The 27,457-nt window shown below is 44.8% G+C and overlaps 5 protein-coding genes across 5 annotated transcripts; 2 read left to right on the forward strand and 3 right to left on the reverse strand.

Moving 5' to 3' along the window:
• Nucleotides 171-8,237, forward strand: LOC8079239 (glycerophosphodiester phosphodiesterase GDPD6). Its single transcript, XM_002456346.2, has 11 exons — nt 171-439; nt 1,717-1,895; nt 2,120-2,303; nt 2,864-2,938; nt 3,577-3,686; nt 4,133-4,351; nt 4,479-4,634; nt 5,247-5,480; nt 6,076-6,202; nt 7,611-7,738; nt 7,853-8,237. Exons 1-11 carry the CDS (start codon nt 424-426, stop codon nt 8,123-8,125), a joined length of 1,701 nt encoding a protein of 566 aa, XP_002456391.2. The 5' UTR covers nt 171-423; the 3' UTR covers nt 8,126-8,237.
• On the forward strand, nt 9,264-12,576 carry LOC8072109 (exocyst complex component EXO70B1). Its single transcript, XM_002456348.2, has 2 exons — nt 9,264-9,705; nt 10,428-12,576. The coding sequence occupies exon 2, from the start codon at nt 10,442-10,444 to the stop codon at nt 12,260-12,262; it is 1,821 nt and encodes a 606-aa protein (XP_002456393.2). The 5' UTR covers nt 9,264-9,705; nt 10,428-10,441; the 3' UTR covers nt 12,263-12,576.
• On the reverse strand, nt 12,699-14,848 carry LOC8072110. The gene is made up of 3 exons (XM_002458494.2): nt 14,020-14,848; nt 13,537-13,884; nt 12,699-13,436 (listed from the first exon to the last, which is right to left on the reverse strand). The coding sequence occupies exons 1-3, from the start codon at nt 14,314-14,316 to the stop codon at nt 12,927-12,929; spliced, it is 1,155 nt and encodes a 384-aa protein (XP_002458539.1). The 5' UTR covers nt 14,317-14,848; the 3' UTR covers nt 12,699-12,926.
• On the reverse strand, nt 15,472-16,841 carry LOC8079240 (PLASMODESMATA CALLOSE-BINDING PROTEIN 3). Its single transcript, XM_002458495.2, has 4 exons — nt 16,639-16,841; nt 16,180-16,425; nt 16,031-16,064; nt 15,472-15,945 (listed from the first exon to the last, which is right to left on the reverse strand). The coding sequence occupies exons 1-4, from the start codon at nt 16,691-16,693 to the stop codon at nt 15,714-15,716; spliced, it is 567 nt and encodes a 188-aa protein (XP_002458540.1). The 5' UTR covers nt 16,694-16,841; the 3' UTR covers nt 15,472-15,713.
• Nucleotides 21,090-23,926, reverse strand: LOC8079241 (glutathione S-transferase 1). The gene is made up of 3 exons (XM_002458496.2): nt 23,445-23,926; nt 22,503-22,551; nt 21,090-21,794 (listed from the first exon to the last, which is right to left on the reverse strand). The coding sequence occupies exons 1-3, from the start codon at nt 23,592-23,594 to the stop codon at nt 21,349-21,351; spliced, it is 645 nt and encodes a 214-aa protein (XP_002458541.1). The 5' UTR covers nt 23,595-23,926; the 3' UTR covers nt 21,090-21,348.

The raw sequence follows: 27,457 nt of genomic DNA on the forward strand, positions 1-27,457 counted from the left end.
TCGAGGAGTGGCAGACGGGTGGGCCCTAACGGAGTACCGTGATGTTGTAGCCACCTGTCAGCGAAGGGTAGGGTGGTTGTAGCTCGTAACCGTACGGGTATCTCATTGGTTGGGGCAGGCATTGATTTGGTTGGATTGTGTCTCCCGTTCCGTTTCCGTCTAGGGAATAACGATGAGGAAGCGATGGCGTGCCCGAAAGAAAAAGCGGGGGTTGTAGTTGTAGGGGCGGGCGGAGGAGAGAGCAGAGGGGCGCTCAGCACGGAGCGAGGTGCCGCGCGCCGTTTCCTCTTCTGCCCGCTGAAACCGGAGCATAGCAAGCTCGCTCGCTCCCGTATACAGCGGGGAGACGGGAGGGACTCCAGGGAAGTGGAGGAAGAAGAGTGTGGTCTACAGGGGTAAAGACCGAGGGAGCACCGCTGCACCATGCGCCCTTCTCTCTGTAAGTGACCCTGTTCCGCCTCGATTCGTCGGCCCATCCTGATTTCTGAATGCTTGGGCTCGGCGTAGTGCCGACCGATCTGATTAAACCTAGTGTGTGTATGCAAATTTCAGCAGTTCATTCCGCGTCCTTGTTTTTATCCTTGCGCGATCGCCTTATTATAATTGTAAGGCGGGGGCTGCATCTGCATTTGCGTTGAGCTAACTGTGGAATGGCCAGTTTGTGAATGGTCTGGCATGGTTTTTGTTGGCTCATGATACCGAAATAAGGCAGTGAAGGGTACTTTTGCAGGATGCAACATCGAGTGTGATGTGGAATGAGCTTGCTCTGAATTGCCTATCTGTTGCTATTCCGGTCTGTATCTGGTATGCCTTTGTGAGGTGGATATGTCTGGATGAATGGGTATAGCGTGAATCTAGCACCTTCTAGGTTGTTTAATAAGGAAATTGCTGGGTTGGTTGTGCTAATTAGATCATGATACTACCTAGTTTCACACTACTGATGAACATATACTCTGATATGTTCAGACTTGTTCAGTTCTTCAGATTTCATATCCTGCATACCTAGAAATCCGAGAGATGAATTGGCATGTTCCATTTTGAATCAATACTCCAATGATATTTGAAGACTGATCTTAAGAGTTGTAACTTGTGACCCCTAGTAGACTGGATGAAAAGAAAGAGAAACTCCAAAATTAATGGAAGGGAGAGGATTTTCTTTCTTTCTTTCTTTTTGAACTGCAAAGGAATCTTACATTGACTAAGGTTCCAAAGCACAAGCATGTGTATTCTTACATCAACGTGCAGAAGAAGTAGAAACCAAAGGCAGTGGCAACTAGATTTATTCTTTCTTCTGTATTTTATGTCGTGGTTAGCCATGTTCTCTCCATATAATTGACATTCTTGCATATTCTATCCATGCTGCTGCAACATGAATCTCTTAAAAAGATCTCCATGATAGAATCTTAGTGTGCACCTAATGCCACATTTGTCTTAATGTATCTTCATTTGACAGCCTTGATTATATGTTCTAGGGTGCAAATCCTGCAAAATAAAAAAAACTAACCCCAAGCCATGGAGAGGCATGTAATCGGACTGTTTTACCTATTAATACAATGACATGCAGTTCTATTGTGTGTTTGAGAAAAGAAATTGACGTCCCTGATGCAATGTGTATTTGAACCATGGCTAATGTTTCTGGATTGCATATCGCCTTAATCTATGTTGTAGCTAATAGTATACTTATCTCTAATTTTTCTGCATCGATGCCCCTGGCAGATTGTGCACCTCTTTTTCTTCTGCTACTATTACATTTGGCGTTTGCTAGGCCTCTCTTTCCTCTACCGAGTAAGACAAAGTATGAAGAGAAGAAGCCAATACAGACATTTCGACCATATAACATTGCTCATCGTGGCTCAAATGGGGAAATTCCCGAGGAAACAGCTGCTGCATACCTGGTACTCCTCAGAAAATTGCGAGCACTATTGATCTGTAGCCGAATTCTATATTTGTATCTTGCGAAGGGAATAATATGTTTTTATTGAAGCTGATACACCTAAATGCTATCTTTCAGATTATCAGATATCGATTACTGCAAAGGACTATTGAATTCACATATGACAAGTTTATAATTTTTCTAGCATGTGGAAATCACATTTAACCAAAAGAAATCTTATTGCAGAGAGCTATTGAAGAAGGGGCAGATTTTATAGAGTCTGACATCCTTGCTAGCAAAGATGGAACCTTGATTTGTTTTCATGATGTAACGCTTGACGATACAACTGATGTTGCCAGGCGTAAGGAATTTGCCAATCGAAGAAGAACCTATGAAGTGGAGTGGTTTAATGTTTCTGGATGGTTTGTAGGTTTGCATCGTACAACCAACCCTGATTCCTTCACTCCTTTTATTATTACCATTTTAATTTACATTTCTGCTACATGAAATGTAGTCAAGCAACAAGGAAATGACAATGCATCCCTGCTGTGTTTTCTTGTCTTGACTCTAATTCAGGAATTTATTGCATGCTCATCTATACTGGAACACTATTTACATATAATATATTGGCAGTTTCAACTTCATGTTACTTGGAGGGGTGGAATGAGAATGAAAAACTTGTAAGCTTTTGGAAAGGAGAAAAAAACTAGACCTCTGGGGAAAGACCACCCAACAGCTTTGATGTTAGGTAGATGCAAACCACTCTTGTGTCTAGAAAAGATCCTGAAGGCTGCCTGCCCAGGAGGCACACTCTGCGCCTGCTGCTAAAAATAGTTTGCACAACCAGGGACATTTTTTAAATCCAGAATCATGGGGAGCACTCATGGGGGCTCGAACCCAGATCTGTGTATCCCAAGGGATGTCTCCAGGCACGCTCAAAGCTAATGTGTTCTTGATTATTTAAACTAATGTTAAATTGTTGGTTTGCAGTGGACTTCACGCTGGAGGAACTTAAAACACTTAAAGTGAAGCAGAGATACTCGTTCAGAGATCAAAAATACAATGGTATGGATATCCTTCATATGGATTTTGTTATCAACTTGTCATAATTGTTTCATGCCATGCTTCCTCTTTTATGACCATGCTGATGTGCTCCAACTCCAAAGAGCCTTGAAGTGATTCTTGTCACATGCATGTGCATTTGCTGAAATGACCTGCTGCTGGCAGTTTATTTGCTTCTTACTGTAACTGCCATAAACTTGTCAATTAGCTGGATATAATTAGTTTCATCACTCGCCAGCCAAATCCTGAGGGAATATTCTGATATGTCTCTATGCACTGTAAACAACATACCCTTTGCAGTTTTTTTTAGTGCAGAAATATTCTAGGAAATCAGAGGAATTTTGTTGTTTTGATTACTCAGAAATGTATAGGTTGTGGTTCATTCTTTTCTCAATTACATTTCTTCCCATTATCTGATACAATCTAGGATTCTTATTTGTTGGTTTAGCATAGTTATTACTCTTCACCAAAGCTGGTATTCCGTTTCCTTTATGAATCCCTTGTTTATTTAGAACTTACAGCTATATTATTTTGTGTTTGACTTTACTTGGCCTAAGAACTCATTTGCATTAACTTGCACGGAAGATTGTGATTGGGGATTAATGATAACAATCTATTATTTTCTTCATCTTGTCATTCAGGTATGTTTTCAATCATCACATTTGAAGAATTCATTTCAATTGCCCTAGATGCAGACAGAACTGTCGGCATCTATCCAGAGATTAAAGATCCAGTTTTTATCAACAAGCATGTAGGTCCCCTGTTCTCAAGAGGAAATATGTACGTTATTATGATTCGTGCTATTCTGTAGTTATGTCACTGCCACAAAAAAAATCTATTTAGATGGTATATATGAACTTTCTGTAGAATGATGATATCAGCAGCGGGCTGCTGAGCATATGAAAGTAACTGTTGTCTACCAAACGAACAGGACTGAAGATGCTAGTTTATAGAGTTTTCTTGTCACAAATGTAGTTAAATTGCTATTATGTTTCCTTCTTCTGGCACATGGGTTGTGACAACAATGCTGCAGATGATATGCTTTTCTTAAAAGTAGTTAGCATTGATGCCCTTGACTACATGAGCTGGATAGGGCCAAACTATGTCATTGTTTTTTTTTTTCTTGAGAATGTAGTGGGCTAATTTCTCATTTTTATGATGTGTCATAGTGAGTTTGTATTGTATTACTTTCACCAGGTCAAGTGGGCTGATGGGAAGAAGTTTGAGGACAAATTTGTGGATACCTTGCTTAAGTATGGATACAAAGGTCAATATATGTCAGAGAATTGGCTGAAGCAGCCATTGTTTATACAATCCTTTGCTCCCACCTCCATTGTACATGTATCAGATTTGATTGACTCTCCGAAGGTATTTTTGATTGATGATATCACAGTGAGAACACAAGACACGAACCAGGTACTAATGTTCTGTGACAATCTGTCACTCATTTGTTCTCTGGATAACAGAAATCAACCCCTGAGATTTTAGGGCCCGTTTCTGGAACATGCCTTTGGATATTACTTATTTCATTTCGCATTTGCAGTCATACTGGGAAATCACTTCAGATGACTACCTTGCATACATTGGGAAATATGTTGTTGGCCTTGGTCCGTGGAAAGATACTATTGTTCCAGCTTCAGGAAACTACTTGATGCCACCTAGTGATCTTGTCGCACGGGCACATGCCCATAATCTCCAGGTATGGCATTTGTTTGTTTTCTGAAGTTCAGAATTTACATGGATTATTGTAAAGTAACCTATACTACTTGGACCACCTTCCATATGTTAACTGCTATCTTCTATGTTTTTTTCTGTCTAAATGCATCTGGTCACTTTGGATAACCAGAAGGATCCTATAAAACATCATGGCGCTGTTGTAGTTTGTCTCACATGCATAAGTGCATTGACTAAAACTATGGCCAGACACTACTGAGTGCATTGGGTTGGAACACCTGCATTGACAACCCACATCTCTCTCTCTACTTTCTTTTGGGAAGGCTACTTACACCTATGTCCTGATCCTCACCGTGACCTATGTGTTGAACTGGGAGGACTGGCTTCCTTTCTTAAAAAAAATGGATAAGAGCCCCCTAATAGCAAGTGTCTGCTTCAGTAAAATTTTAGTTGAATTACTCAAATTGGCTCATTAAGCTTGTGTTTAGTTATGCATTATGGTGCAAACTTTCTGCTGCAAAAAGAACATGTGGATCAAATTGTCACACTGCTACAGGCCACGTTTTTAACGCTTGTCTTATCCCACTGTGCACTTGTTCTATCGAAGCATGTTAAACTGCATTCTGTTGTTGTGCAGGTACATCCATACACGTACAGGAACGAGAACCAGTTCCTGCACTTCAACTTCCATCAAGATCCCTACACTGAATACGATTTCTGGATAAACACAGTGGGGGTTGATGGACTGTTTACAGATTTCACTGGAACCCTTCACCGGTACCAAGAATTGACATCCCCGCACCCGAAGGATGAAACTGCAAATAGCCTCCTAGTAAAAATTAGTCAAATGATCTCAGCATATGAAGGTCTCTGACCACTAAAATGTTGCTGAAAATTTGTTCGTACTCTTGTTAATTGGTCTGCAAAGGTTGAATAAACGACTTGTTTTTGGTGGGGACTTGTTAGCAGTAGCACGAGTCATACTCTCCATTAAAGCCCTTAATCCCCAGGACAAATTCCTAGAGTGGGACAAGTTGTTTTAAGGTATTGTGGGAATAAATGCCTAGTTTACGATAGAAACCGTAGCATAGTTCAGCGTCCCAGGATGGACAGGTTGGTGCGTGTGGCTGTGTGCTCGTAGCAGTTGAATTGGTCTCGGAACTGGATATTAGTGATTGCACAGTTGACCTACAATTGTACCTGGCATTGCCAGAGTGTTGAAATCTTGAAATACGACTGGAAATTAGTGGTTCGGCCTTCAGCGGTACCGTGGCAATTCGGCGATGTGGCATGTCCCTATCTGTCCTCACTGAGAAGGAACCAGTCTTCCCTCTAGATAAACGCTCGTCACCAACAGTGTACAGGAGGATAATAACAAGAGGGCTCTGAAAAGCTTCGGCGTGGGAGCCATTGAAAGGATAAACAAGATTTTAAAGGCCACACAAGTACACAACCTGAGCCATTGAAGGGATAAAGAAGATTTTAAGGCCACACAACCTAGAGAAGGCAGGATGGAAACGGCGGCGGCGGCGGCGGCGGCGGCTGTAGCCCGGCTGCCGGAGTGCGGCTCCACCGGTGGACTGCTCATCAGTGGTAATGTCAGTTTCCCGATCACTCCTATCCTCTGTTATGCTGCCTGTGTAACGCGCTGTGCACCATCCATGGCTCTCTTTTGTTGGTTCATCGAATCATCGGTCATTGCAGGGCCAAGTGCCCAACATGCCAATTGCCGTAGCACAGTAGTTTAACTAACAGACTGGAGTCACGAACGAAGGATTCTCAAAGGAATTGTAGAGGAATGTGATTCCGGCGTTTTGATGACGTCACTCGTCGTCGTTACCGTTGCTTCACAAAATGCACCATAAGCTGGAAGATACGGTTAGAACTAACCCGTCTGCACTCGCCCTCTCGTCGCCTTCTTGCCGAAGACATAGTTGTGTGGTCTGTGGAGGAGAAGATGCTGTGCTGTGCAGCACCTTGATGGAAGAACGAAGAACTGTGCTGAAGGAAGACACCGGCCACGACAGAGTCCTCCAAGAACGGCGGAGAGGGTGTGCCGCGATGGAGTTTTGGAAGAACGATAGCGAGCGAGGGTGTGAGCAGCGAATGGATAACGATAGGAGAGAAGGTGCGGATAAGAACAAACGGATGAGCTGAATTTGTTTCTTTTTTGTTTGATTGATATTAGGCAACCATAGTTCCGAACACGACTCCCTATTTTATTCATGGTTTCGTATCATTCCCTTTGTTTTCTATTCTTTCGTTCTGATTATGGCCTAGATCGTGACGGCTTTGTTAAGAGATTTTGTAGAGTTTTCTAATCGGCATCTTGAACAAGTCATATGGTCAGCTTGATCATAATTATTCATATTTGTGTAACTATAAAACAGCACTGCTGGAAGTCTTAGACGACTTTCAAGGAATATGTATATTGTAGCGTGGCAAGAGCCGGCTAGGCGGCTACAATTTCATCATCGGATGGTTCCTTTCGAATTTGACTGATTGCGTGCGCAACCTTTTTGACAAGGACTTGCAAACTTGGCAGCAAGCAAGAGAAAGAACCCCAGTCTCGGCCTGCAGTTGTTAACCGGAGTAGGTAATTTATGACTTGCATTCACAAATCACAAGACGCGGACTGCAGCTTCCCATGATCCCATCATGGAAAAAGGGTTTGCCATGATCCCCAACGAAGAAATCACACCCGGCACTCCAAACGGATTTCCACTTTTGAATTGGACAAACCCTTGATGAAGGAGGAAAAAACAGAGCAACTTTCTAGATCACATGGTGGGAAAGTCCTGCATATGGAAGGAAACGCTTTTCCACCAGTAGTCAAACAGTGCTACCACTTCCACGTTTCTCTTGGCATTTCTCATGCACCCACCACACTGTCCACTTCTCATTTCGTTCAAGAAAAGAAAAAACACTGCCATCTACTTATTTCTCAGTCACAGCGCACAAGTGCACGTCATCTGCACCTGACTTGTCTCCTCAAATGCAGGCAGGAGGGGGGCACTAGTGCCCCGCCGCCGGCTCTCGCAGAAGATGGCGTTCGCGGGTTGTGCCGCGAGCTTTTGCACGGCAGCCTCGTTGAAGCGACCACCGAGAATTCAAGGCCATGCTAACCAGGTCCAAGTCTTGCCCGGGAAAATATATACACATCTTCTAGTAGAAAGGAAATATTTTACTCTGTACCAAATAATAACCAACGGGTCACGATCATCATTTTGTTGGGTACTGTAGGTTTGTGCAGCACGGAGGAGACGAGCGGACATCCAGTCGGACACGTACGTGCTGATGGAGCCCGGCATGGACGAGGAGTTCGTGTCCAGGGAGGAGCTGGAAGAGAGGCTCAAGCGCTGGCTGGAGAACTGGCCCGGGGACGCCCTGCCTCCGGACCTCGCCAGGTTCGACACGGTCGACGCCGCCGTCTCGTACCTCGTTAGGTCCGTGTGCGTGCTCGAGATCGACGGAGAGGTTGGATCCGTGGAGTGGTACCAGGTTGAACTGGAATAGTTTGGCGTACCTGGATATGGCTTATCACCGAAAATTTCACAGAACAACAAAATCAACCTTGGAATGGAGGCTTATTTGAAATGACTTATTTGCTGATTTTGTATTGATTTTATATGTTTGTATTCTTAGTGGTATGAGTGTGTTGTGTGTAGGCACAACGGCCACGACAACACGTGCGCCAGTGTCACCGTCAGGCAACTTAGGGTCACGATGCGCTAGCCACTGACATGACATAGACGAGCAGTTGCGCAACGGCGTGAGGATGATACGACACCTATGTATGGGTGTGGTTATAGTGGTGGCTAAGTAGACACACTTGCCTAGCGGTAACATAGGCATAGGGATCATGGTTGGACGAGTGTATAACTCTTAGAGTGTCCTTAACAATCAAAAAGAACGGCATGCGTGGGAGACCTATCTGTGCCATCAGTGTAACAGTTGATTGAAGCCAGTCTGGCAAGGATCGGAGTAGTTATCGATTGCTCTATGTCGATCTTCCCAACTATAAAATGTCGTAATTTAGATCTCATTATTATTGTTCTTCTACATCCTCTCGAGAACTTATTTTTATAGGGTCATATGTCTATGACAAACAATTATTGCACATGCTAATATATATGAACTATGTAATTGGTATATAGTAGAATTCAGATATTTTTTTTATAATTAAACAATTCATAAGTGATACGAAGTAATTTTTTCCTATAGCCAAACAATGATAAAATTACATACTTTAACAACATACACAGGATATATAGAAAAAATGGTTATTTAGGTTAGGACTAAGTTAAACTTTTTAGATTTTAACTTGATTTATAAAAAATATTATCAACATTTGTATTTCTAGATAAAGTATTATGAAAACATATTTTGTGATTCGTTCTTATACGGAGTACATTATAAGTATTAGAATATTTATATGTATCTAGTATTTGAGATTTATATTGACACCAAAAAAACAATAATAATATTTTTTGTAACCGAGTAAGTAATTTGCTCACCACATTGGAGAAATGGAGAGCTGGTGGCGGGCAGTGGAGTCGACTAGTCAGTCGTCCGTACGGTCCTCAAGTGCGAAAGCTCACCCTTCACTCCGTTTCCGCGGAACGGTCGCGTTTCCCGTTGGAACGGAATGCCGGGGCCTGTCGTCCTTGACTCCTTCGGCGAGAGGGAGGGGACGGACGGACGGACAGCAACAGGGACGAGCGAGGGAGAGCCCCGGCACCACGGCATCTCGTTCCAATTGCGTCCGCTGACCATCCCCATCCCCATCCTCATCCTCCGCAGTCCGCAGAGCCCCCTTCCCTCCCGTCGCCGTCGCTTCCCTCGGGTTGACTTGACTGGTACTGTTCCACACAGCTCCACTGAAAACTTGACCACCACACCCCAATAATCGTACTCCGTTCTCTTTCTCTCTCTCTTTTGTACTTTGCGCCTCTCTTCCTCTTCCGCCGCGAGCCTCTCTTCCTCGCTCTTGTCTCCTGGGCGTGGGCGAGTTCTGAATCTAGGATTGCGGCGGCGGTCCCGTGGGCGACCGCCGGAGTGGGCGAAAGAGGAGCAGTAGCTCTTCGGTGCCGGTGGTGAGTCTCTTCTTCTTCCTCTTCCTCTGTAAAGGTTTCTTGCATAGTTTCGTACTATGCGTCTATGTGCTTTTGAGTGCCAGTTAGCTTTTGCTCCAGCTTGGTTTCGCTTTAATAGAGATATTTATGGTCAGATTGTTTGAGTTTCTTTTTCTTGTTCGTGGGGACTTTTTTCCCCAACAAGTGTTCTTGGAGTCTAGCTACTGTGAGGATTTCCCCCTAATTGACTAATATAAGAACCAATAAGTTCATCTGCTAAATATTACTACCCCTCGGTGGGTATTACCCCGTTCCACATATTGAGATCATCAGCTGTTCTTAGAAATAAGAGGACCTGCCCTGTTCCTGCTGTTCAACAAGAACAAATTAGATTATTAAGCCATCGGGCTGGTGGAATCTTATATGATCAAATTCTCCACTGCTTTTTCTTAAGAAAAAAATGGAAGAGAGGCAACTAGTCTGTATTTGCTCTAGTCCCTTTCACCTTTAACTGTGATGTTACCTGTTTACCTCTGCTATTTATATGGCTGTGTTTGCAAATTTCAGAGTTTTCTGCTTGAGCATCATATGTTTGTTTTTCGCTAATTGATGCTTAGTTGTCTCTTTCCATCTCTTTGGCACGATTATCTTTACTTCTTTGCTTAACTAGCTTTCCCAAATTCAAGTCTGAACCTTGAAATATTGGAGTTGGACCTGATCTTTGTGTTAAACATATGATGCAGGGAAGGTCCATAATATGATGGCTGCAGAGTTAGTTAAGCAGTTTTCAAACATTACTCTGGGAGAAGATAATGAGATATGTGATGTTAAACAAGCGCTTAAGGCCTTGAGAAAGAAGATTCTTGGTTTGGATTTTGACAACTCCATGCATGTCCATGATCCACAGGACTCATTTCAGTACTTGGAAGTACTGAGCAAAATCAAACAACTGTCTGAAAAGTTAAGGACATTAGACCCTGGTGGAGAAGCCAAACAGCTGGATGAACTCACTGTGTATGCATATGACCTTTCTGAAATGGCAATGGCAAGACTCGAAGAGGAATTTGTTTATCTTCTTACACATTACAAACAACCATTAGAACAGGAGGTTCTCTCTTTTCGCTCTACAGAGGATGGTAGTGCGGAAGACTTTTCAAGCAGCTCATTTAGTGAGGAACAGTCGGAAGGGAAGGAAACACCAAATGATATCAGTGGAGGACCAGAATATTTTGTGCCTGATTTAATTCAACCTGGTGCACTCTCTGCTGTCAAGTCCATTGCTAAATTCATGTTCCTGAATGGCTATGATAAGGAGTGTTGCCAAGCTTATATAAATTCACGGCAGAGTGCGATAGATGAGTACTTTGGTTCTCTTCGTCTGGAAAAGCTCAGTATAGAGGAGCTTGTGAACACAAGTTGGAACAAGTTGAATTCATTAATAAAGAGATGGAACCGGGCAATGAGGGTTTTTATTCGAGTATATCTTGCAAGTGAGAAACGCCTTAGCAAACATATCTTTGGTGAACTTACAGATTCAACTGCAGACTTGTGTTTCTCTGAGATTTCATTTAACTCAGTTATACAACTTCTGAGCTTTTATGTATCTGTAGCAATTGGTCCCCCCAAAACAGAAAAGCTTTTTCGATTGCTTGATATGTATGAGGTCCTGGATGATCTTCTCCCTGAAGCTGAATCCTTGTTTGAATCAGGATATGATGATATGATCCTGAATGAGTATCATGAAGCACTACTGCAACTGGGAGAATCTGCAAGGAAGACATTTGCAGAATTCAAGTATGCCATCCAATCATACACTTCATCCAGTGCAGTAGCTCGTGGAGAAGTGCATCCACTTACAAAGTATGTTATGAACTACATAAAGGCTCTCACAGCATACAGCAAAACTCTTGATTCACTTCTCAAGGACATGGATCGAAGATGCCTGGCTTCTGACATTCAGTTGATGGCAAACTCATATCCTAATTTCACGGCAACAGCTTTGCATCTACAGTCTGTTACTGCTGTTTTGGAGGCAAATCTTGAAGCTGGGTCTAGATTGTACAGAGATGATCGATTGCAGAACATCTTCATGATGAACAACATCCACTACATGGTTCAGAAAGTGAAGAACTCGGATCTCAAAAGCTTTCTTGGTGATGACTGGATCCGGATTCATAACAGGAAATTTCAGCAGCAGGCTATGAGATATGAGAGGGCGTCATGGAATCATGTTCTCTCTTACCTCAGTGATGATGGCTTGTGTGCTGCTGGTGATGCTGCTTCTCGCAAAACCATCAGGGAGAAGATAAAGAATTTCAATCTGTCCTTTGAAGATGTTTACCGAGTTCAGACAGCATGGTCTATCCCAGATGACCAACTCCGCGATGATGTCCGGATTTCAATATCACTGAAAGTTATACAGGCCTATAGGACGTTCGAGGGAAGATATTCAGGCTTTCTTGATGGCACAAGGCATCGAGATCGTTATGTAAAGTACAGGCCAGAGGATTTGGAGACACTTTTGCTAGATCTTTTTGAAGGAAATCAAAAGACACTGCAGCATTCTTGTCGAGTGTAAAGCTGAAACCAAATCTTGAAGAAGAGATGGCTCAATCCCCACCACCTGTATTTTGGTTTCCTTCTTTGGTTTGCAATGGTACTCTTGAATGTGTATAGTGATGTCCTGTTCTGCCAAACTAGCATGATTTTGCCATTTCTTGTGGCCTGTCTTGCTGCATACTGTAGGATTCCTTTCCTCGTGACATTGTAGAAGTACATATGATATTAGAGTAGCATTGTACTGTTCACGAAACTTTGGTAATGGAGTGTATAGTTTCCTAATGTTTTGGTAGTGATACAGTAATTAATTTGCCTCCATTAAAATGGAGGATATGTGTTGGTCTGCCAGTTCAGAATCGAATGTCTGGAAGGTCTGAAAGAAGCTCTTCACAGCTGAAGGGTTAAGAATGAAACCAATTCGTCACACTACAGATGTTTGATAGAAAGTCCCAACCGAAATTGAAGAAATTAATTAATCATCAAGCTCCCCATTCCCCATATCTATCGTACTCTGTACATTAGTTAACCATGTAGTCCCCTGCAGTTTAAATCAGAAAAAAAAAACGAGAGAAATGAAAGAACACATGGAACTGCCGCCACCCCTATAATAATAAAAAAAAATCCTGGACGAATGAATCTCTATGTCCTCCAATTAATAATTCGTGAAATCGAACGCTAGCCCATCACTTATTCTGATCTTCGACGTCCTTCTTGAGGTCGGCCGGCGGCAGGAAGTAGTCCGTGGTGAGGCCGTGCACATTGAAATCGGCTTCCTCCACCGTCCACGTCTCCTCCAGCTTCCGCTTGTGGTTGACGGATCCCTCGCCGTAGCGGAAGAGCGTGACGTTGGTGTGGCCGCCGTGCGCGATGTTGATGCCGTCGATGTAGCGGTAGTCGGAGATGACGGACTCCATGCTGGTCTCCCAGAAGATGTTCTCGCTGCGGCGGTGGCCCTTGCCGGACTTCATGCGGAGCAGGTGCGAGTCCTCGAGCTGGATGAGCAGCCCCGTGCGCTGGCTGAAGTAGCCCCACACCGTGTGGTGGATGATGTCGAACGCCGGAGCGCTCCGCGCCCGCAGCGTCGCCGCGCCGGCCTCCAGCTTCAGGATGAAGCACTCCTCGTTGTGGAGGATCTTCTCGCCTATGCACACCGCGTCCGAGAAGAGGTTCGCGATGGAGCGTGGATCCAGGCCCTGCCAAATAAACGGAGCACGAGCGAATTCTTCTGGCTGAACGGTGAACGCGCGCTACGCTATGCATGCCTGTACACGTGCTACGTGCATTGGGATTTACCTGTAGAGAGCGGCGGAGGGGCCGGGGCGGGCCGCGCGAGACGTGGGAGTGCTCGGCGGCGGACTGGCGCCACGCGACCTTGCCATCGCTGCCGGCGCTCATCTTGTGACCGGCGATTATGAGCTCGAAGAACCAGACCTCGGGTGTCTTGTGCCAGAGCACGAAGCCGCCGACCTCGGCGCGGCCCTGCGCGGCGGCGGTGGTGACCGTCTGGTCGCCGAGGTGGAACTCGGACGCGCACATCCGGACCTTCCCCACGGCGTACATGCTCCGCACCCCCTGCAGCGCCGCCTGCCCGCCCGTCGCCGCGATGTACTGCTGGATGATGTACTTGGCCGTCGACGCTTGCTTCAGTCGATCATATTTTCAGCAAGCAACCGAGTCACGATTTCCGTGCGTGCGCGCGTAAAAAACGTACTAGCATGCATGCATGCTGCCACGGACGCGCGCGCATGGCAGGATGACGATGGGTGGGTGGCTTACGATAGAGGAGTCGCGGATGGAGCGGCTGAAAGCGCGATCGTGAGGGACGGGGCAGGGGATGAGCGGCGACCCGACGACGTTGAGGAAGAGCTGGAGCTCCGCGGTGGCGGAGGCAGCCCCGTCGACGGTGGCGCGATCGAAGGCCTGGTTCTTGAGCCAGGCGCGCATGTTGGCGCCCCCGGCGCCGCGGCGCTTGTCGGCGCCGGGGGCGTTGATGAGCATCTCATCGGGGATGGGCACCTCCAGCACGGTGTCCAGGGAATCGTCGCGGTCCAGGTTCGGGCACAGCTTCCTCATGACACGGCCGCTGCGTCGTCGCGCCGCGCATCAATATAATGCCGCCGATCCGTGGAGAAGCTGACGGAGAAGCGCGCGCGTGGGGTGCACCAGCAGGGCGCTAAGCTAGCGCCGCGTGCTTGCCGGAGACACGGGATAGAAGAGAAGACACAGAGAGAAACAGGTCGGAGAAGGAAGGCCAGGAACCGGAACATGTAGATGGTGGCAATGCAAGGCATGCATTGGAAGCGAGGAATAAGTGGATCGCGCAAATGACGGGGCGCGGTACTGTGAGGAGCTAGCGCTCGAGCCTAGAGGTGCGCGGGAACTACAGGCAGAAGCTTTGGTGCTGGACGCGTTGACACTTGACATCATCCGCGCCATGAACCATGGCCATGCATGGAAGCTTCTCCTCCACGTCATTTCAAAATTTCAACAGCAGGAAGGAGCGTGTTTGGTCACATTTACCATAGTGGCATGAAACTCTATGGGACCTATATATTTGTTCGGGTGTGTCTTCGCCACATATGTGACCGATGCTTGAGTCACCTTCAACCTCCCGCCGTGCTAAACTCCTACTCTTCGCGCTCCCCTTCTCCCCCATTCACATTTTCTTCCTCACGCCCTCCTCCTTGTCCTCACTCCTGCCACTGGCCACCGCCCCGTCATGGCTTAGGGTTTCATCGGAGCTCTATGGTCGTGGCGGTGGTCGTGTAGCTCCGACGAAACCCTAACGCGCCTACGGTCTCACCTGCCCCAATCTGGTCTGACCATCTCCACCGCCGCTAGGGCCCTTAATCCTCCTCCCCACCGACTAGTCGGCTTCCTTCCTCGAAACTCCTTCTCTTGTAAGCCTGCCAGAGTTGGGGATGAAGGCGGTTGGGGTGGGCGCAGGTGGTAGGGAAGAGTATGGGGAGGCAGGTGACTGACAAGAATACAACTTATCAGGTGACTGCAAAGGAGTATTTTTGTATTTGTTTAGACAAAAAATAGTTAATAAATCCACGGTATTAGCGTGGTTGGCTCCCAATCAAAAGAAGGCCTAATCTCTCCCCACCCAAATAGGCTATATATATATATGGTTAGAGGAAATTGGGAGAGAAAATTGAGAACTTGAGTGGTGCATGGTTTGAGAACTTGAGGGCATCATACACCAATCCAAAATTTGGTCATCCCTAGCAATTTACACCGTCGTATTCCTTGAAACATGAGAGTTCGGGCAAAGTAATCAAACTCGATCCATTTTCATGTACGGAGGTAACGGAATTACGGAAACCACGAGAAACATGATATAACAGAAAAACGAACAATTGTCAAATCATCACCATGACGGCATGACACCAAAAAAAGCCCTGTCTTGTGCGGCCGCCAATTACACAGAGAGTGGCCCTGCTTCGGATTCCTTCTGATCGACCAAATTAGCGCACCAAGAAACACAGGGCGACGGAGACGACGGCGACGAGGAGGGCATGGCGACCAAAAAACGCGGCGGTGGTGGTGGTGCCCGCGCTGACGGTGCTCGGCGTGGGGCCAAATGCGCCGACAGGTGTCGTGAAGCTCCCTCCCGTGCTGGGCGTCGTAGCCGGGTTACTCGCAGAGCCTGGCGACGACGTGCCCGTGCCGGTTGCGTTGCCGCTTGTCCCTGCTTCGCTGCACGCGCACGCACGACGGATTCGATCAGTAACGTGTTTGTTTCACCTGCGAACATTGTTTGCCCGCTATGCATCCTACGTACCTTGGAGTTGCAGGGTATTTGCAAGTTCCAGAGCCTGCAACCGGCAACAGATGTCAGTAGCAAGATACTACTAGAAACGGTCATGACAGATGCAGGTGTCTGACGACGTCGATCGAGAGCAAATAAAGGGGGGCGCGTGCTGTACGTACTCGGGTCTGTGTCGGTGAGGTTGGCCGTGCCGCCGAAGTCGCAGGTGGCGCCGTTGGCCTGGCCGCTGTTCCGCTGGAAGTAGCTGTTGGCGGCGTAGGAGCAGTGCGCGCGCACCGAGGTGGGGCTGTAGCACGGCCCGGTCGGGAGCACGGCGGCGCAGTCCGCGCCGTGGCCGCACGCGTAGTCCAGCGTCTTCTGCAGCGCCGCGTCGGCCACGTCCGGGCGGCACACGCACCACGCGCCGTCTGCACTCACGCACCACGCGGGACACAGCAAGAAGCAAATTGATATCTCAAATTCTCAATACGCTAAAACGATCCAGCTTCATCTATCAATATTCAATACGGCATGGAACTATGGAAGCAATGTGTGGAGTGGAAGCTAGTAGTAGGTTGTGCAAACACGTATTGGCAGCGCTGAACGCCTAACGTTTCTGAAAGCTGAGCGAGATGTCTCACCTGATCCTCTGAGTGGCACGGCCAGCAAGAGCAGCACGAACACCAAGAGTTCCATCAGTGCGTGGAGGGTGTCCTGGACACTTGGACAGGGGGCGCTCTGTTTCTCTCTGCTCGGCAACGCTGGCTTCAGACTTTCGGCCTTGTGCTAGTAAGAGCGCGGCGTGGCGTGGGAGTCCATTTATTGGTAGCCACCGACGGCCGCGGCCATTTTTTCTGCGCATTTCGGCCATCCTGCTGCAGGCTGTCGCCCTTTGGATCGACGTCGGCGCGCGCGAACGGCTCTTCTTTCGGCAGCGGTGCGCGGATATGACGAGCCGTCGTGCTCCAAAGTAAAAGCGGGCAAAGTTGCTTGTGGTTTGTGCGCTCTGATGTGCTCTGCTCTGCTTTGAAGTTGGCAGCCTGATAGTGCTAGCCAGACGGCTCGAGATAATTGGTGCGGAGCCTTTATCTTCTCTTTGGATTGGAGAGGCAAAGCTATGTATACATGTTGGCTTCTCCTTTGGAGAGACAAAGTTACTTATGCATACGATAGCTACGAGCTACCCTATTATGTAGAAAATGTGAAGGCAAATATGTATCTAGGAGTACTTGAGTGCGGATGATGTGATTATCGTCGCACCGCCTCGGATTTGGTCCTAACATTGATCATTTTATAGCTTTTTGGAGAGGCCTCATATTTGGAAACGAACATATTATTTAAAAGAGCAATGTTTCTCTTATCTTATTTAGTGTGCTGAATCAGACATAGCCAACATTCAGGAGCATCTTCCTTGTGAGTGCTCGAGTTCCTTTGCAAATACTCTCTCTCTCTCTCTCTCTCTCTCTCTCTCTCTCTCTCTCTCTCTCACCATGATCAAGAATTTTCCCGTGACATGAATGAAAGAAACAACTTACAACAACACACAACAACAAAAAACATCCTCACAAAGAAAACAACAAGAACCTCCATGACAATACATCACTAGCAAGCCACCAAAGCACTAGCAAATATACGCCCGTAAGCCACAACAAACAAGCAAAGAGCTTTGCAGATGGGGGCAATAACCATGACAATACCTAGGGAGGAACACAACATCCATAGATGTTGCCAACGCCAATCAAGGGACCTAAGGTTTTTCAATAGAAACCCAAGAGATATAAGACCTCATAGAATGCTTTCAAAGAGTAGCAAAGTGTCAAAGGTGTCTCTATTGATGGCCTCAGTGTAAAGTCTCCCACCTCCAAAACTCACATCCTAAAGTATGACATGGACATGGTGCAAAACCAACTTGAGAGCGTCATGCAAGACAAGTCGGTCTCACCACAAGTAGGAGATCACTACCACCTCGACAAGGTCATAGGCATGTGTGGCCTATTGTCGTCATGTAAGCCCACAAGGATCACCTCTATCGTGCCCAACACAATCTAATGCAAATCCTCACACGTGTTTATGCACCAAGACAAGGAGCAATGCCATCACCGCTTCACGTCACCATCCATTAGGTTTGAAGCATAGTTATTAGGATCAGACCGGTGGTCTGACAAAAAAGAAGGAACCAGACCCCTACCGGTGGGTGCACTTAAAAGATCTATTGTGCAATCGAACTAAACAAATAATGAATCGAGGAACCGACCGCATTGTCCGGTCCAGTTCTAATAACTATGGTTCCAAGAAAAAAAGACAAGCATCAAAGGGCCACCTCCCGTTGGCTATCGACACAACGGTGAGGCCACACGCATGTGAGGCAATCACCATCGCGCCAGTCCATATAGACCGCAGCTAGCCCAACAGTTGTCAGTCCATTGTGAAACAGCCATCCAATTCCATATAACGCTGCATCTGTATCCATCCATCAAACTCTGAAGTTAGTAATAGTTGGATCGTCACCGGTCACCACCATCGTACCCAATTAGCTTCACCAGGCATAGGAGTACCACAACCATACCGAGTTGACCATCACCAAGAGAGAGCAACTACCACAAACATGACCACGATGAGCCGCCTCCGTCCAGCCGTCAGTGCTACACCTAGCTAGCACTACTACATAGGGCTAACCACTGACATGTTGCAACGATCGTCGAGGACCGTTGCTAGCCTCGCCATCGCCAGCCACTGTGGGGCACCCTGACTAAATTACTCGGGTGAGTTAAGTTCCAAGAATTGTGTGCAAGGATTGGAATCATCAAGATCAGTCCAAGCTGGAGCGCAAGAATTAGGGGAGAATTGATGGACATGTAATCCCTATCTTCATTTATCTTCTTAATATTAGTAGTTGTAATAGTTGCTGCCAACTTGATAAATAGCACCATGCTGTTTCGGTCAACAGTTGCAGGTAGTATATTGGAGTAGATAGAATAGTAGAATTGGTAGTTGACATGGCCAACATTAGATTAGGTTGGACCATACCCAAGGTAGGTATGCAACTCGTCCCGGGTTTGTGTATGAATGTGTATGCAGTGTGAAATGCAGAGCAGCTTCACAACTCAAATTCTTAGTGTCTTTTACTCTTAAGGTGTGTATGGTGTAATCTAACTTTTATTCTTAAGGTGCACTTGGTAGACTTTCGAGTTCTTATAGAAACTCTTCTAATGTAGATTCTCTTCAAAAATGATTTTTATACTTTTAGGGAATAATTATTACGTACTCTCTCTGTCCTAAAATAAATACATATATTGTTCCCAAAGAATTGAATCTTTAAAAAGTGTAACGAAATCTAGACAAAATACACTTTTTATTTATGATGTATTTGAAGATACAAATGTTGCTACTATTTTTTATATTTCTAGTTAAGTTTAAAAAATGACTCCTTGAGAAGTGACATGTATTTATTTTGGACCGAGGTAATAAGCGATTTTTGAAAGGGAGGGTGTCACTAGAAATGACTAGCATCCCTTGTATTTGTTTCACCAAATATGTAATTGCACGTGGCTGAGGGTTCAGTAGCTTAACACGGGCTTTACCTTTTTTTTTCTTTTTTGGCCCAACTAACCTATTCTTTCATGGGCCAAACTGGCCCAAGTCGTGCCTTCTTTTTTTTTTTTGAACCCAAGTCGTGCCTTCTTGTCTTCATCCTCACGCACACATGACACATCTGCTCCTCTGTCCTCTCCCAAATCCCCCAGTCCCATGCCAGCGGCCAGGGCTTGGAACTGCTATATGGGTACACGAGCTTCGAGCTATAATACGGCTACAAACGAGCAAAATCGAGCATCCACTGTCTCTTCCATCGCTCCCGTCAAATGTGCCAATCTATATCTATGGTTTTTTTTTTAACATTTTAGAACTGTATTTATGCTAATCTGACAACACCCACAGGCCACATGTGAGTTGTGTCATCTCCTCGACTTCTGAACACATACTCCGTCCATTTTCAGTTGTAGAGATATATGACATCTCTTTTCCCGCTGCGCCTTGTTTAGTTTCGAAAAGATTTCGAATTTTAGTACTCTGGCATTTTCGTTTTTATTTGACAAATATTATCTAATCATGAACTAACTAGACTCAAAAGATTCATCTCATAATTTACAGTCAAACTGTATAATTAATTTTTATTTTCATCTATATTTAATACTTTATGCATATGTCGTAAAATTCAATAAAATCTTGAAAACCTTTTGGATTTCGGGGTGAACTAAACAAGGCCCTGGTCTACTGCTACATCCATGTAGTTCTACATAGCAACTGCCCTTTTTTAAGGGCATATCTGTCAATTACTTTCAGTTTTAAGATGTGAGATAAGACCTGCCCTTTAGAGCAACTCCAACCATTATGCAAATGGACTTGGTATTTACCAAAATGCATAAAACTCCAAAAAAAAACCCCTCCAATCGTTATGCATTTGGACTTTGTATTTTATATAGCTATGCATTTGGAGGGGGAAACTTGGCATATATGCCGAAGGAGTCCGGCTATGCAAATAGAGATCACGGGATTCTCGGTTCCACCTCGCGGGCTTTTTTCCTTCCCTTGGTGCGGTTTCCCTTCGCACCGCCACCACTTCGCACGATAGGAGAAGCATCGCGCGTCCTCCTTCGCCAGCTTCGCGTGCGCGTTTGGACGAAGCAGCGCACAATAGGACGACGCAACGCGCGATAAGACGAATCTACGACGCCTTCTTCATCAACGCCGGCCAGGTACGCCTTCTTCATCAATGCGATATCTAGGGTTTTGGCGCGGCTCACGATCGGTACTGCACGGCTGTTTGGTGCGGAAATTGGTGAACGGGAGACGACGGCGGGCTATTTGACGCGGGATCGATTGGCCACGCGGGAAGGAGTGCCGCGAAATAAAATTTCCCGGAAAAAAAAAGATGATAGACTTGGCATTTTGCATAACGGTTGGAGATCACCCGATTTTAGCCTTGCCATTTTCATTTGGGGTTTACAATTTGCCTAAAATACATAACTTCAAATGTATAATGGTTGGAGATGCTCTTATCCAGACAAGTTGTCCATTGGACTATGCACATGCATTTGCAATGATAACATCCAGCCTGAACACTGCAGCAGCAACCATCAAATGAGAACTCATCAAGATCCAGAGGAACCTAACGCAAAGTTTATTCTCAAAACGAGCACGGGAATGCTCGTTTCAGAACAATTCAAGACCTGATTACAAGCATGCTCACACATAAGCACTGAACTTTCAACATCGAAGACACATCACTGAACAAGCAAATGCCCAGAACAAACTTGGCTTATTCCATTCACCGATTGATAGGGCAGCCCGCTTCAAGCTGATGGCTTCATCATGGCAGCGACCTTCTGGACAGATGGCCTCTCCATCAGGCTAGACCACCAGGCCTTCACATGCGGGTAAGCGTCGAACACAGATGCGTAGGGCGTAGCAAACAGGCAGAGAGTGGCAGATACATGGTTAAGGTCAGCAAGGCTCAGGAAGTCTCCAGCAAGATACTTGCACTTGGTCAGACGTGCCTCGTACACCTCTAGCACCTTCTTCAGCTTCTCAAGGTTCTCATCCACAACTTTCTGGTCGGTGGTTCCTCCAAGCATCGGACTGATGAGAACCTGGAAGAGGATGGGATTCAATACAGAGGTGTACTGGTTTGCCTCCACCTCCATCCAAACATCCACCATTGCTGACTCCTCAAGGTTTCCTACCCTCAACAGCTCTGGTTTGTTTTTGCGAGCAGCATACTTGCAGATTGCACGTGATTCTGGCACCACAGATGAAAAATATTTAAATAAGAATAAAATTAGAAAATCAACATCATTAGTAGATGCAAAATGATTCTACAAACACTTCTCAGAAAGCAATAATTAAATACAAAAAAAGGCATACCATCTCTGCACTTGATTAAATACATGCCCTGATGAGTCAAGAGTGAAATAATGTGTTTATTTTAATATGCTTACTGAACTCATTCATGTTTGCCAATCAATTCACTCCTATAGAACAGACAGCACAAGATGAAACAGAACAAGATAACCAAAAGTCAAATTCGGATTCCTTTCAGCTTTGGTTTTTATATACGACATAATAGAACACTTCCTTATTGGACTAGTGGGGAAAAACTTGAACACATGGTAACCATGTCAAATATGCAATCCCCATGGTGCAATGACACTTTGCAATCAGACAACCATTTTTTAACATCATGGTGTATATATAAATGTTGTTTCCTTTAGTATCTCTTAAGAACATGTGCTTCTAGCAATCAGACATTTTTTTAATATCTCTTAAGAACATGTGCTTCTAACAAAATCTGAGATATCATTTAAGTGGACATTGAAGCGCTAGCCATGTCACAAATTTATGAAACGGTTAATAATACCAACAACAGGCGAATTAGTCACAGCAACAATGTATTAAAAACAACCCTATTTCCGTGGAAGAAAAAAGATCCCAAGAGATAGGATCATACCGAAGAGGTACAAGTCACCATCTTGCAAAGCTGGAACCTGACCAAACGGCTGCAGAGAAATAGATGAACATATCAAGAGTCAGGACAGGTGCATACTACAAGAATCAAATATTAAAATGTTTCACATTCGTGCGTGCTTTGCCAGTTAAAAGTCTCAATGGGCTTGTTATTGTCAGGTGCACATCAAATTTAATTTCAGGAAAGTGAAACATATGTAAATTTACGAGTATCAAACGACTCCTGCATAAAATTCTGCAAAAATTTACGATGACCAATAATAAAAAAAAAGGCTGTCATCCCTGGTCCTTCTCTGTTACCTGCTTTGTTTGCACTTGAACAGCATGGATCACATACAGCAGGCATAGGATTTATCCCACAATCCAACTAACTGAATACCTAATCCCTTCCAGATGGAGTTATACTAACTGAATACCTAATCCCTTCCAGATGGAGTTACAGAACTTCAATCCAGTCCGCGCAGCCCAGACCTTGGGTAGTCGATGGGATTAGAGAAGACGCTGGCAGATGGAACACGGTTTATTGTAGTGGAACGTGTGTGGGCGGATGGCAGGTAGAGAAAGGGGCAAAGTACTTCAGTTTTCATCAGGTTCTTCCGCTTAGCCCAGATCTGCAACAACCTATAAAAATTCCACGCTTCCATTTCTTATAATCTTGGAATTTTACCATTTACAGTATGAAACAAATTCCCTGATTTGTCAATTTTGGATTCCCTCCACGAAACCCCATCCTTATAATCCTAAAACCTCCGGTCCCCCGTATAATGAAAACCCGTACGAGCGGCTAAGCGCTCAGATCGACCGTCGACGATAGCGACCACAGCGGCGCCACCAGCACGCGAACGGAAACGGACCGATGCATTTCCATTCCGGGGAAAAAAAGCAACGACAGCGGGATAGGGATCAGGAAGGGTACGGTACGTACGTTGCGGGCGAGGTGCTCGGGGCTCTTGTGCTCGGCGGTGGCGAAGTTGATGGGCACGATCTCGTAGTCGGAGCCGGCCTCCTCCAGCGCCGTCGCGCACCGCGTCACGTTCCACGACATCACCGCCCCGTACAGCTTCATCGGAGCCATGGCCTCTGGCTCTCTCCGTCCGAACCCAACCTTCCTCTCCTCTCCTCTCCACTACCCTGTTTGTTCGCCTGGGGATTCTCTGCGCCCAGAACTCGCTACGCAAAGTGGCAACCGGGTGGTTCCCGTTTATATAGACGACGAGCTGGGACTGGGAGGGGGGCGCGGCGCCGCGGCCAGTGGGCGTGGCTGCTTTTTTTAGGTTTTTTTTTCTATTTCTACGCAGGGCTTAATGCGGGTGTGGCTGTTGTGGGTGGAGTGGAGTTGGAGCGGGTAGGTGCGGCATCGCTGTTGCCTGTTGGTCAGCAAGGCCCCGCCCCGAGCACCCGCGCGCGTCTAGATGTTTCTGTCCGGCAAAGAGCGCAAGAGATCAGAGAGAGTAGGAGACGGGATGACGCCAGCGATTACGCTCGGTACTGCCGAGTCGGTAGTGCGGCACCGCACCGAGGCTTGTTTAGTTCCGAAAAGTGAAAACTTTTCGGTAATGTAGCACTTTCGTTTGTTTGTGACAAATATTATCCAATCATGGACTAACTAGGATTAAAAGATTCGTCTCGTGATTTCTAGCTAAACTGTATAATTAGTTTTTGTTTTCGTCTATATTTAATGTTTTATGCATGTGCCACAAGATTCGATGTGACGAGAAATCTTGAAAACTTTTTGCTTTTCAGGGTGAACTGAACAAGGCCCGAGGAGTCCAGATGACCGGGACGGGACCCGGGGGTTCTGCTTTATTTCTCCGGCGAGGCGACAAGCTACCCTCGTCTTGCCTAGCTGGGCAAGCAAAATCTTGCCGGCTCATACGAGGCAAGCGAGATCTTAGACTATGGCCTTGTTTAGGCCTTGTTTGGATGCAAAAAGTTTTGGAATATGACACTGTAGCGTTTTTGTATTTATTTGACAAACATTGTCCAATCATAAAGTAACTAGACTTAAAGATTCGTCTCGCGATTTTACAGGCAAACTGTGTAATTAGTTTTTGTTTTCATCTATAGTTAATGCTCCATGATGTGCCGCAAGATTAGATGTGACGGAGAATCTTGAAAAGTTTTTATTTTTTGAGGGTGAACTAAACAGTCGGTGAGTGAAAAGTTTTTAGGTGTCACATTGGATTCATAAGATGTTAGAAGGAATATTTAGATACTAATAAAAAATAAATTACATAGCTCGCTTGGAAACTGCGAGACGGATTTATTAAGCCTAATTAATCTGCCATTAGCGCATGTAGGTTACTGTAGCAGTTATGGCTAATCATGGGCTAATTAGCCTTAAAAGATTCGTCTCATGATTTACAACCAAACCGTGCAATTAGTTTTTGTTTTCGTATACATTTAATGCTCAATGCATGTGTCCAAAGATTCAATGTGATAGATGAAAAAATTTTAGGTAAAAACCAAACAAGACCATCTGTAACAAAAAAAAACATATTGCAAGACCTAAAACCAAAATAGGTACAAAGTACTTAAAGCCTCTAGTAGAGCACTTATATAGGAGATCCATTTTGAATGGTACGAGAGGCATATCCAAATACAAGTATCATCTTTCTTCTAAAAACTCATGTTGCCAAAAGAGTTCTTTTTTGGGTTATATTATTGGATGTCGACGAAAGCTAGTCGGCAGTTTACGTTGGGGTATATCCACGGTAGTAGTTTATCGGCAGACATGTGCGCAAGCTACGAATTTGATGGTTACGCAAGACACAGACAAGGATTTTATCCAGGTTCGGCCGCTGTGTGGGCGTAATACCTACGTTCTGCGTCTGATTGTATTGTTGTGTGTCGAATTGAATTATCTAAGGGGGTCACTTGCCTCTCTTTATATAGTCCAGAGGGCAGGGTTACACAGTTACAATTGTCATAGATAATGTGATATCAATTCCTATTCTAACCGATTAGAATCTTGCTTGATCTCCACGTCTTGTTTCCTTGCGTGAAACTTCGAGCAGTTGGATCAAGGCTCGAACTGTCTCATGAAGTATCATCTCTCTTCTAAAAACTCATGTTGCCAAAAGAGTTCTTTTTTGGGTTATATTATTGGAGAAGATAAAAATAAGTATTGAACTCTTCGTCTAGTACCATCCAAATTACAAATAGGTCTTGTATTTTGAGTGATGTTGTTGGAGATACTCTTGTGTGCCAATTTGACTCATTCGTGGCAATTTTTCCTTGATTGTCCTTTCTTATTCTCTTTCTTGGATCACAACTTTCTTCTGAAACTACCCGGTGCCTCTCCCAAACTACCACTTTTTTATACTCTCTTGCACGATGACAATTTCGACGGCAGTTTATGGATGTGGCAATGTGAAGGAGTGTGGGGACAACTTTAAAGAAACTTTTTTGTCACTTTTGGTTATTCTTCTCACTCACTCCATCTGTAACCTCCGTACTGAATAGAAACAATGTTTACATTGAGAAGAAATTAACACACAACAAAAAAGAAGACATATATATCTATATTTTTTTATCCATTTGATTGGATAAAAACAAATGATTACACATGTAAACTCTATACTTTATTAAATAATACATCTATATACCTTTCCTTTTTACTTCCTCCGTCCACAAATAAATGCACATCTCATTTTCTGAGGAGTCAAACTTTTTTAAGTTTGACCGAATATATAAAAAATACTAATATTTATCATTTGTAACATGTATTATTAGTTTAAGCATGAAAAATACTTTTTAATATATTTATTTATAGATACAAATATTGATACTATTTAATATATTTCTAGTCAAACTTTAAAAAATTTAACTTCTTGAGAAACGAGACGTATATTTATTTGTGGACGGAGGGAGTAGATGCCACAACTACTCATAAGATAGAACTGTATTTTTTTTCAGTAACTCGGGTATGAAAAATAATGGGGTTGGTGCCCGTTTGATTTCCTCGTCGTCAGCAATAATTCAGTTGTTACGTGCAGGGGGGGGGGGGGGGGGGGGCGCAGCAGTAAGCAAAGTAGACAGCCAAACGGCCCAGAGAAAAAGCCTAGAGCTCGGTGAAGCATCGTTGGTTTTTGACCGAGTCAAACTACCTTAGGACAGGACGTATTCATACTCCATTCTGAATAGAATCAGCTCCTAACCCCCTCATATATCTATTTAGGATCAAAGTAGTGGTTGATAAGCTCAAGTAAACAAGATGTATTCGCCGTGACAACACATCAACAAATGGAGTATGGATTTACCTTAGGATTTCATTTAACTGTTCCAAATTCTCGATTAACTAACTGCATACGGTTAAAAATAACCTCCAAAAATTATGTTTACTTTCCTCCTTTGGATTATCTATATATCACACCTACAATCCAGTACATGTTCTTTGGACCAAAATTATATAGTCAGAGTATGATATTAATAGTCGAAAAGACAAGCACTTTTTGCTGGCCAAAAAGCTCAAATGGGTTTTAACTTTTAAGTGGAAAGTTAGGAGGAAGCAAGGAGGCAAAACACAGTAGATCTGGTCCATTTGGCACAATACTCGTTTGGACGCTTCAGAGGTGTGGGATGGAGAGAGCTTGATGCGGACTTTTAAAAGAAATGTGTCTAATGATAATGATAAGTTGATGAATGTGTGGTTTGAGTTAGTCGGAATCGCATAAAGTGTAGAGTTGTGTGGTGATCGAGTCTCCATTATTTGAAGTTTTGAGTCCTTTGGAAGTTATTCGGTGCAATCCTTGTATGTACTCCCTCTGTCCCGAATTATATGTCGTTCTAGAGTAAGATCCATGTCCCAAAATATGTGTCGTCTAGGCTACTGTATATGGGTCCAAGACTTATCTTATAGTGTTGCAGTCTTTATCCTGTCACTGTCAAGCAGCCGGTGTGAGAGAGAGATTCATGTCATGTCATATCATGTGTACT

This window comes from Sorghum bicolor, chromosome 3, assembly GCF_000003195.3.
Source record: "Sorghum bicolor cultivar BTx623 chromosome 3, Sorghum_bicolor_NCBIv3, whole genome shotgun sequence".
Classification (NCBI taxonomy): Eukaryota; Viridiplantae; Streptophyta; class Magnoliopsida; order Poales; family Poaceae; genus Sorghum; species Sorghum bicolor.

What these genes read in the sequence shown, in the direction of transcription:
- LOC8079239 (XM_002456346.2), top strand. An exon ending in AAACAGCTGCTGCATACCTG is followed by an intron (nt 1,896 to 2,119) that starts GTACTCCTCAGA and finishes ATCTTATTGCAG; the next exon opens with AGAGCTATTGAAGAAGGGGC. An exon ending in CACATGCCCATAATCTCCAG is followed by an intron (nt 4,635 to 5,246) that starts GTATGGCATTTG and finishes GTTGTTGTGCAG; the next exon opens with GTACATCCATACACGTACAG.
- LOC8072109 (XM_002456348.2), top strand. Translation starts at nt 10,442, where the DNA reads ATGATGGCTGCAGAGTTAGTTAAGCAGTTTTCAAACATTACTCTGGGA.
- LOC8072110 (XM_002458494.2), bottom strand. Translation starts at nt 14,316, where the DNA reads ATGAGGAAGCTGTGCCCGAACCTGGACCGCGACGATTCCCTGGACACC. An exon ending in CCATCCGCGACTCCTCTATC is followed by an intron (nt 13,885 to 14,019) that starts GTAAGCCACCCA and finishes GATCGACTGAAG; the next exon opens with CAAGCGTCGACGGCCAAGTA. An exon ending in CCCTCCGCCGCTCTCTACAG is followed by an intron (nt 13,437 to 13,536) that starts GTAAATCCCAAT and finishes TTTATTTGGCAG; the next exon opens with GGCCTGGATCCACGCTCCAT.
- LOC8079240 (XM_002458495.2), bottom strand. Translation starts at nt 16,693, where the DNA reads ATGGAACTCTTGGTGTTCGTGCTGCTCTTGCTGGCCGTGCCACTCAGA. An exon ending in CGTGCCACTCAGAGGATCAG is followed by an intron (nt 16,426 to 16,638) that starts GTGAGACATCTC and finishes GCGTGAGTGCAG; the next exon opens with ACGGCGCGTGGTGCGTGTGC. An exon ending in CCTCACCGACACAGACCCGA is followed by an intron (nt 16,065 to 16,179) that starts GTACGTACAGCA and finishes TGCCGGTTGCAG; the next exon opens with GCTCTGGAACTTGCAAATAC.
- LOC8079241 (XM_002458496.2), bottom strand. Translation starts at nt 23,594, where the DNA reads ATGGCTCCGATGAAGCTGTACGGGGCGGTGATGTCGTGGAACGTGACG. An exon ending in CCGAGCACCTCGCCCGCAAC is followed by an intron (nt 22,552 to 23,444) that starts GTACGTACCGTA and finishes ATTTCTCTGCAG; the next exon opens with CCGTTTGGTCAGGTTCCAGC. An exon ending in TGGTGACTTGTACCTCTTCG is followed by an intron (nt 21,795 to 22,502) that starts GTATGATCCTAT and finishes CTGTGGTGCCAG; the next exon opens with AATCACGTGCAATCTGCAAG.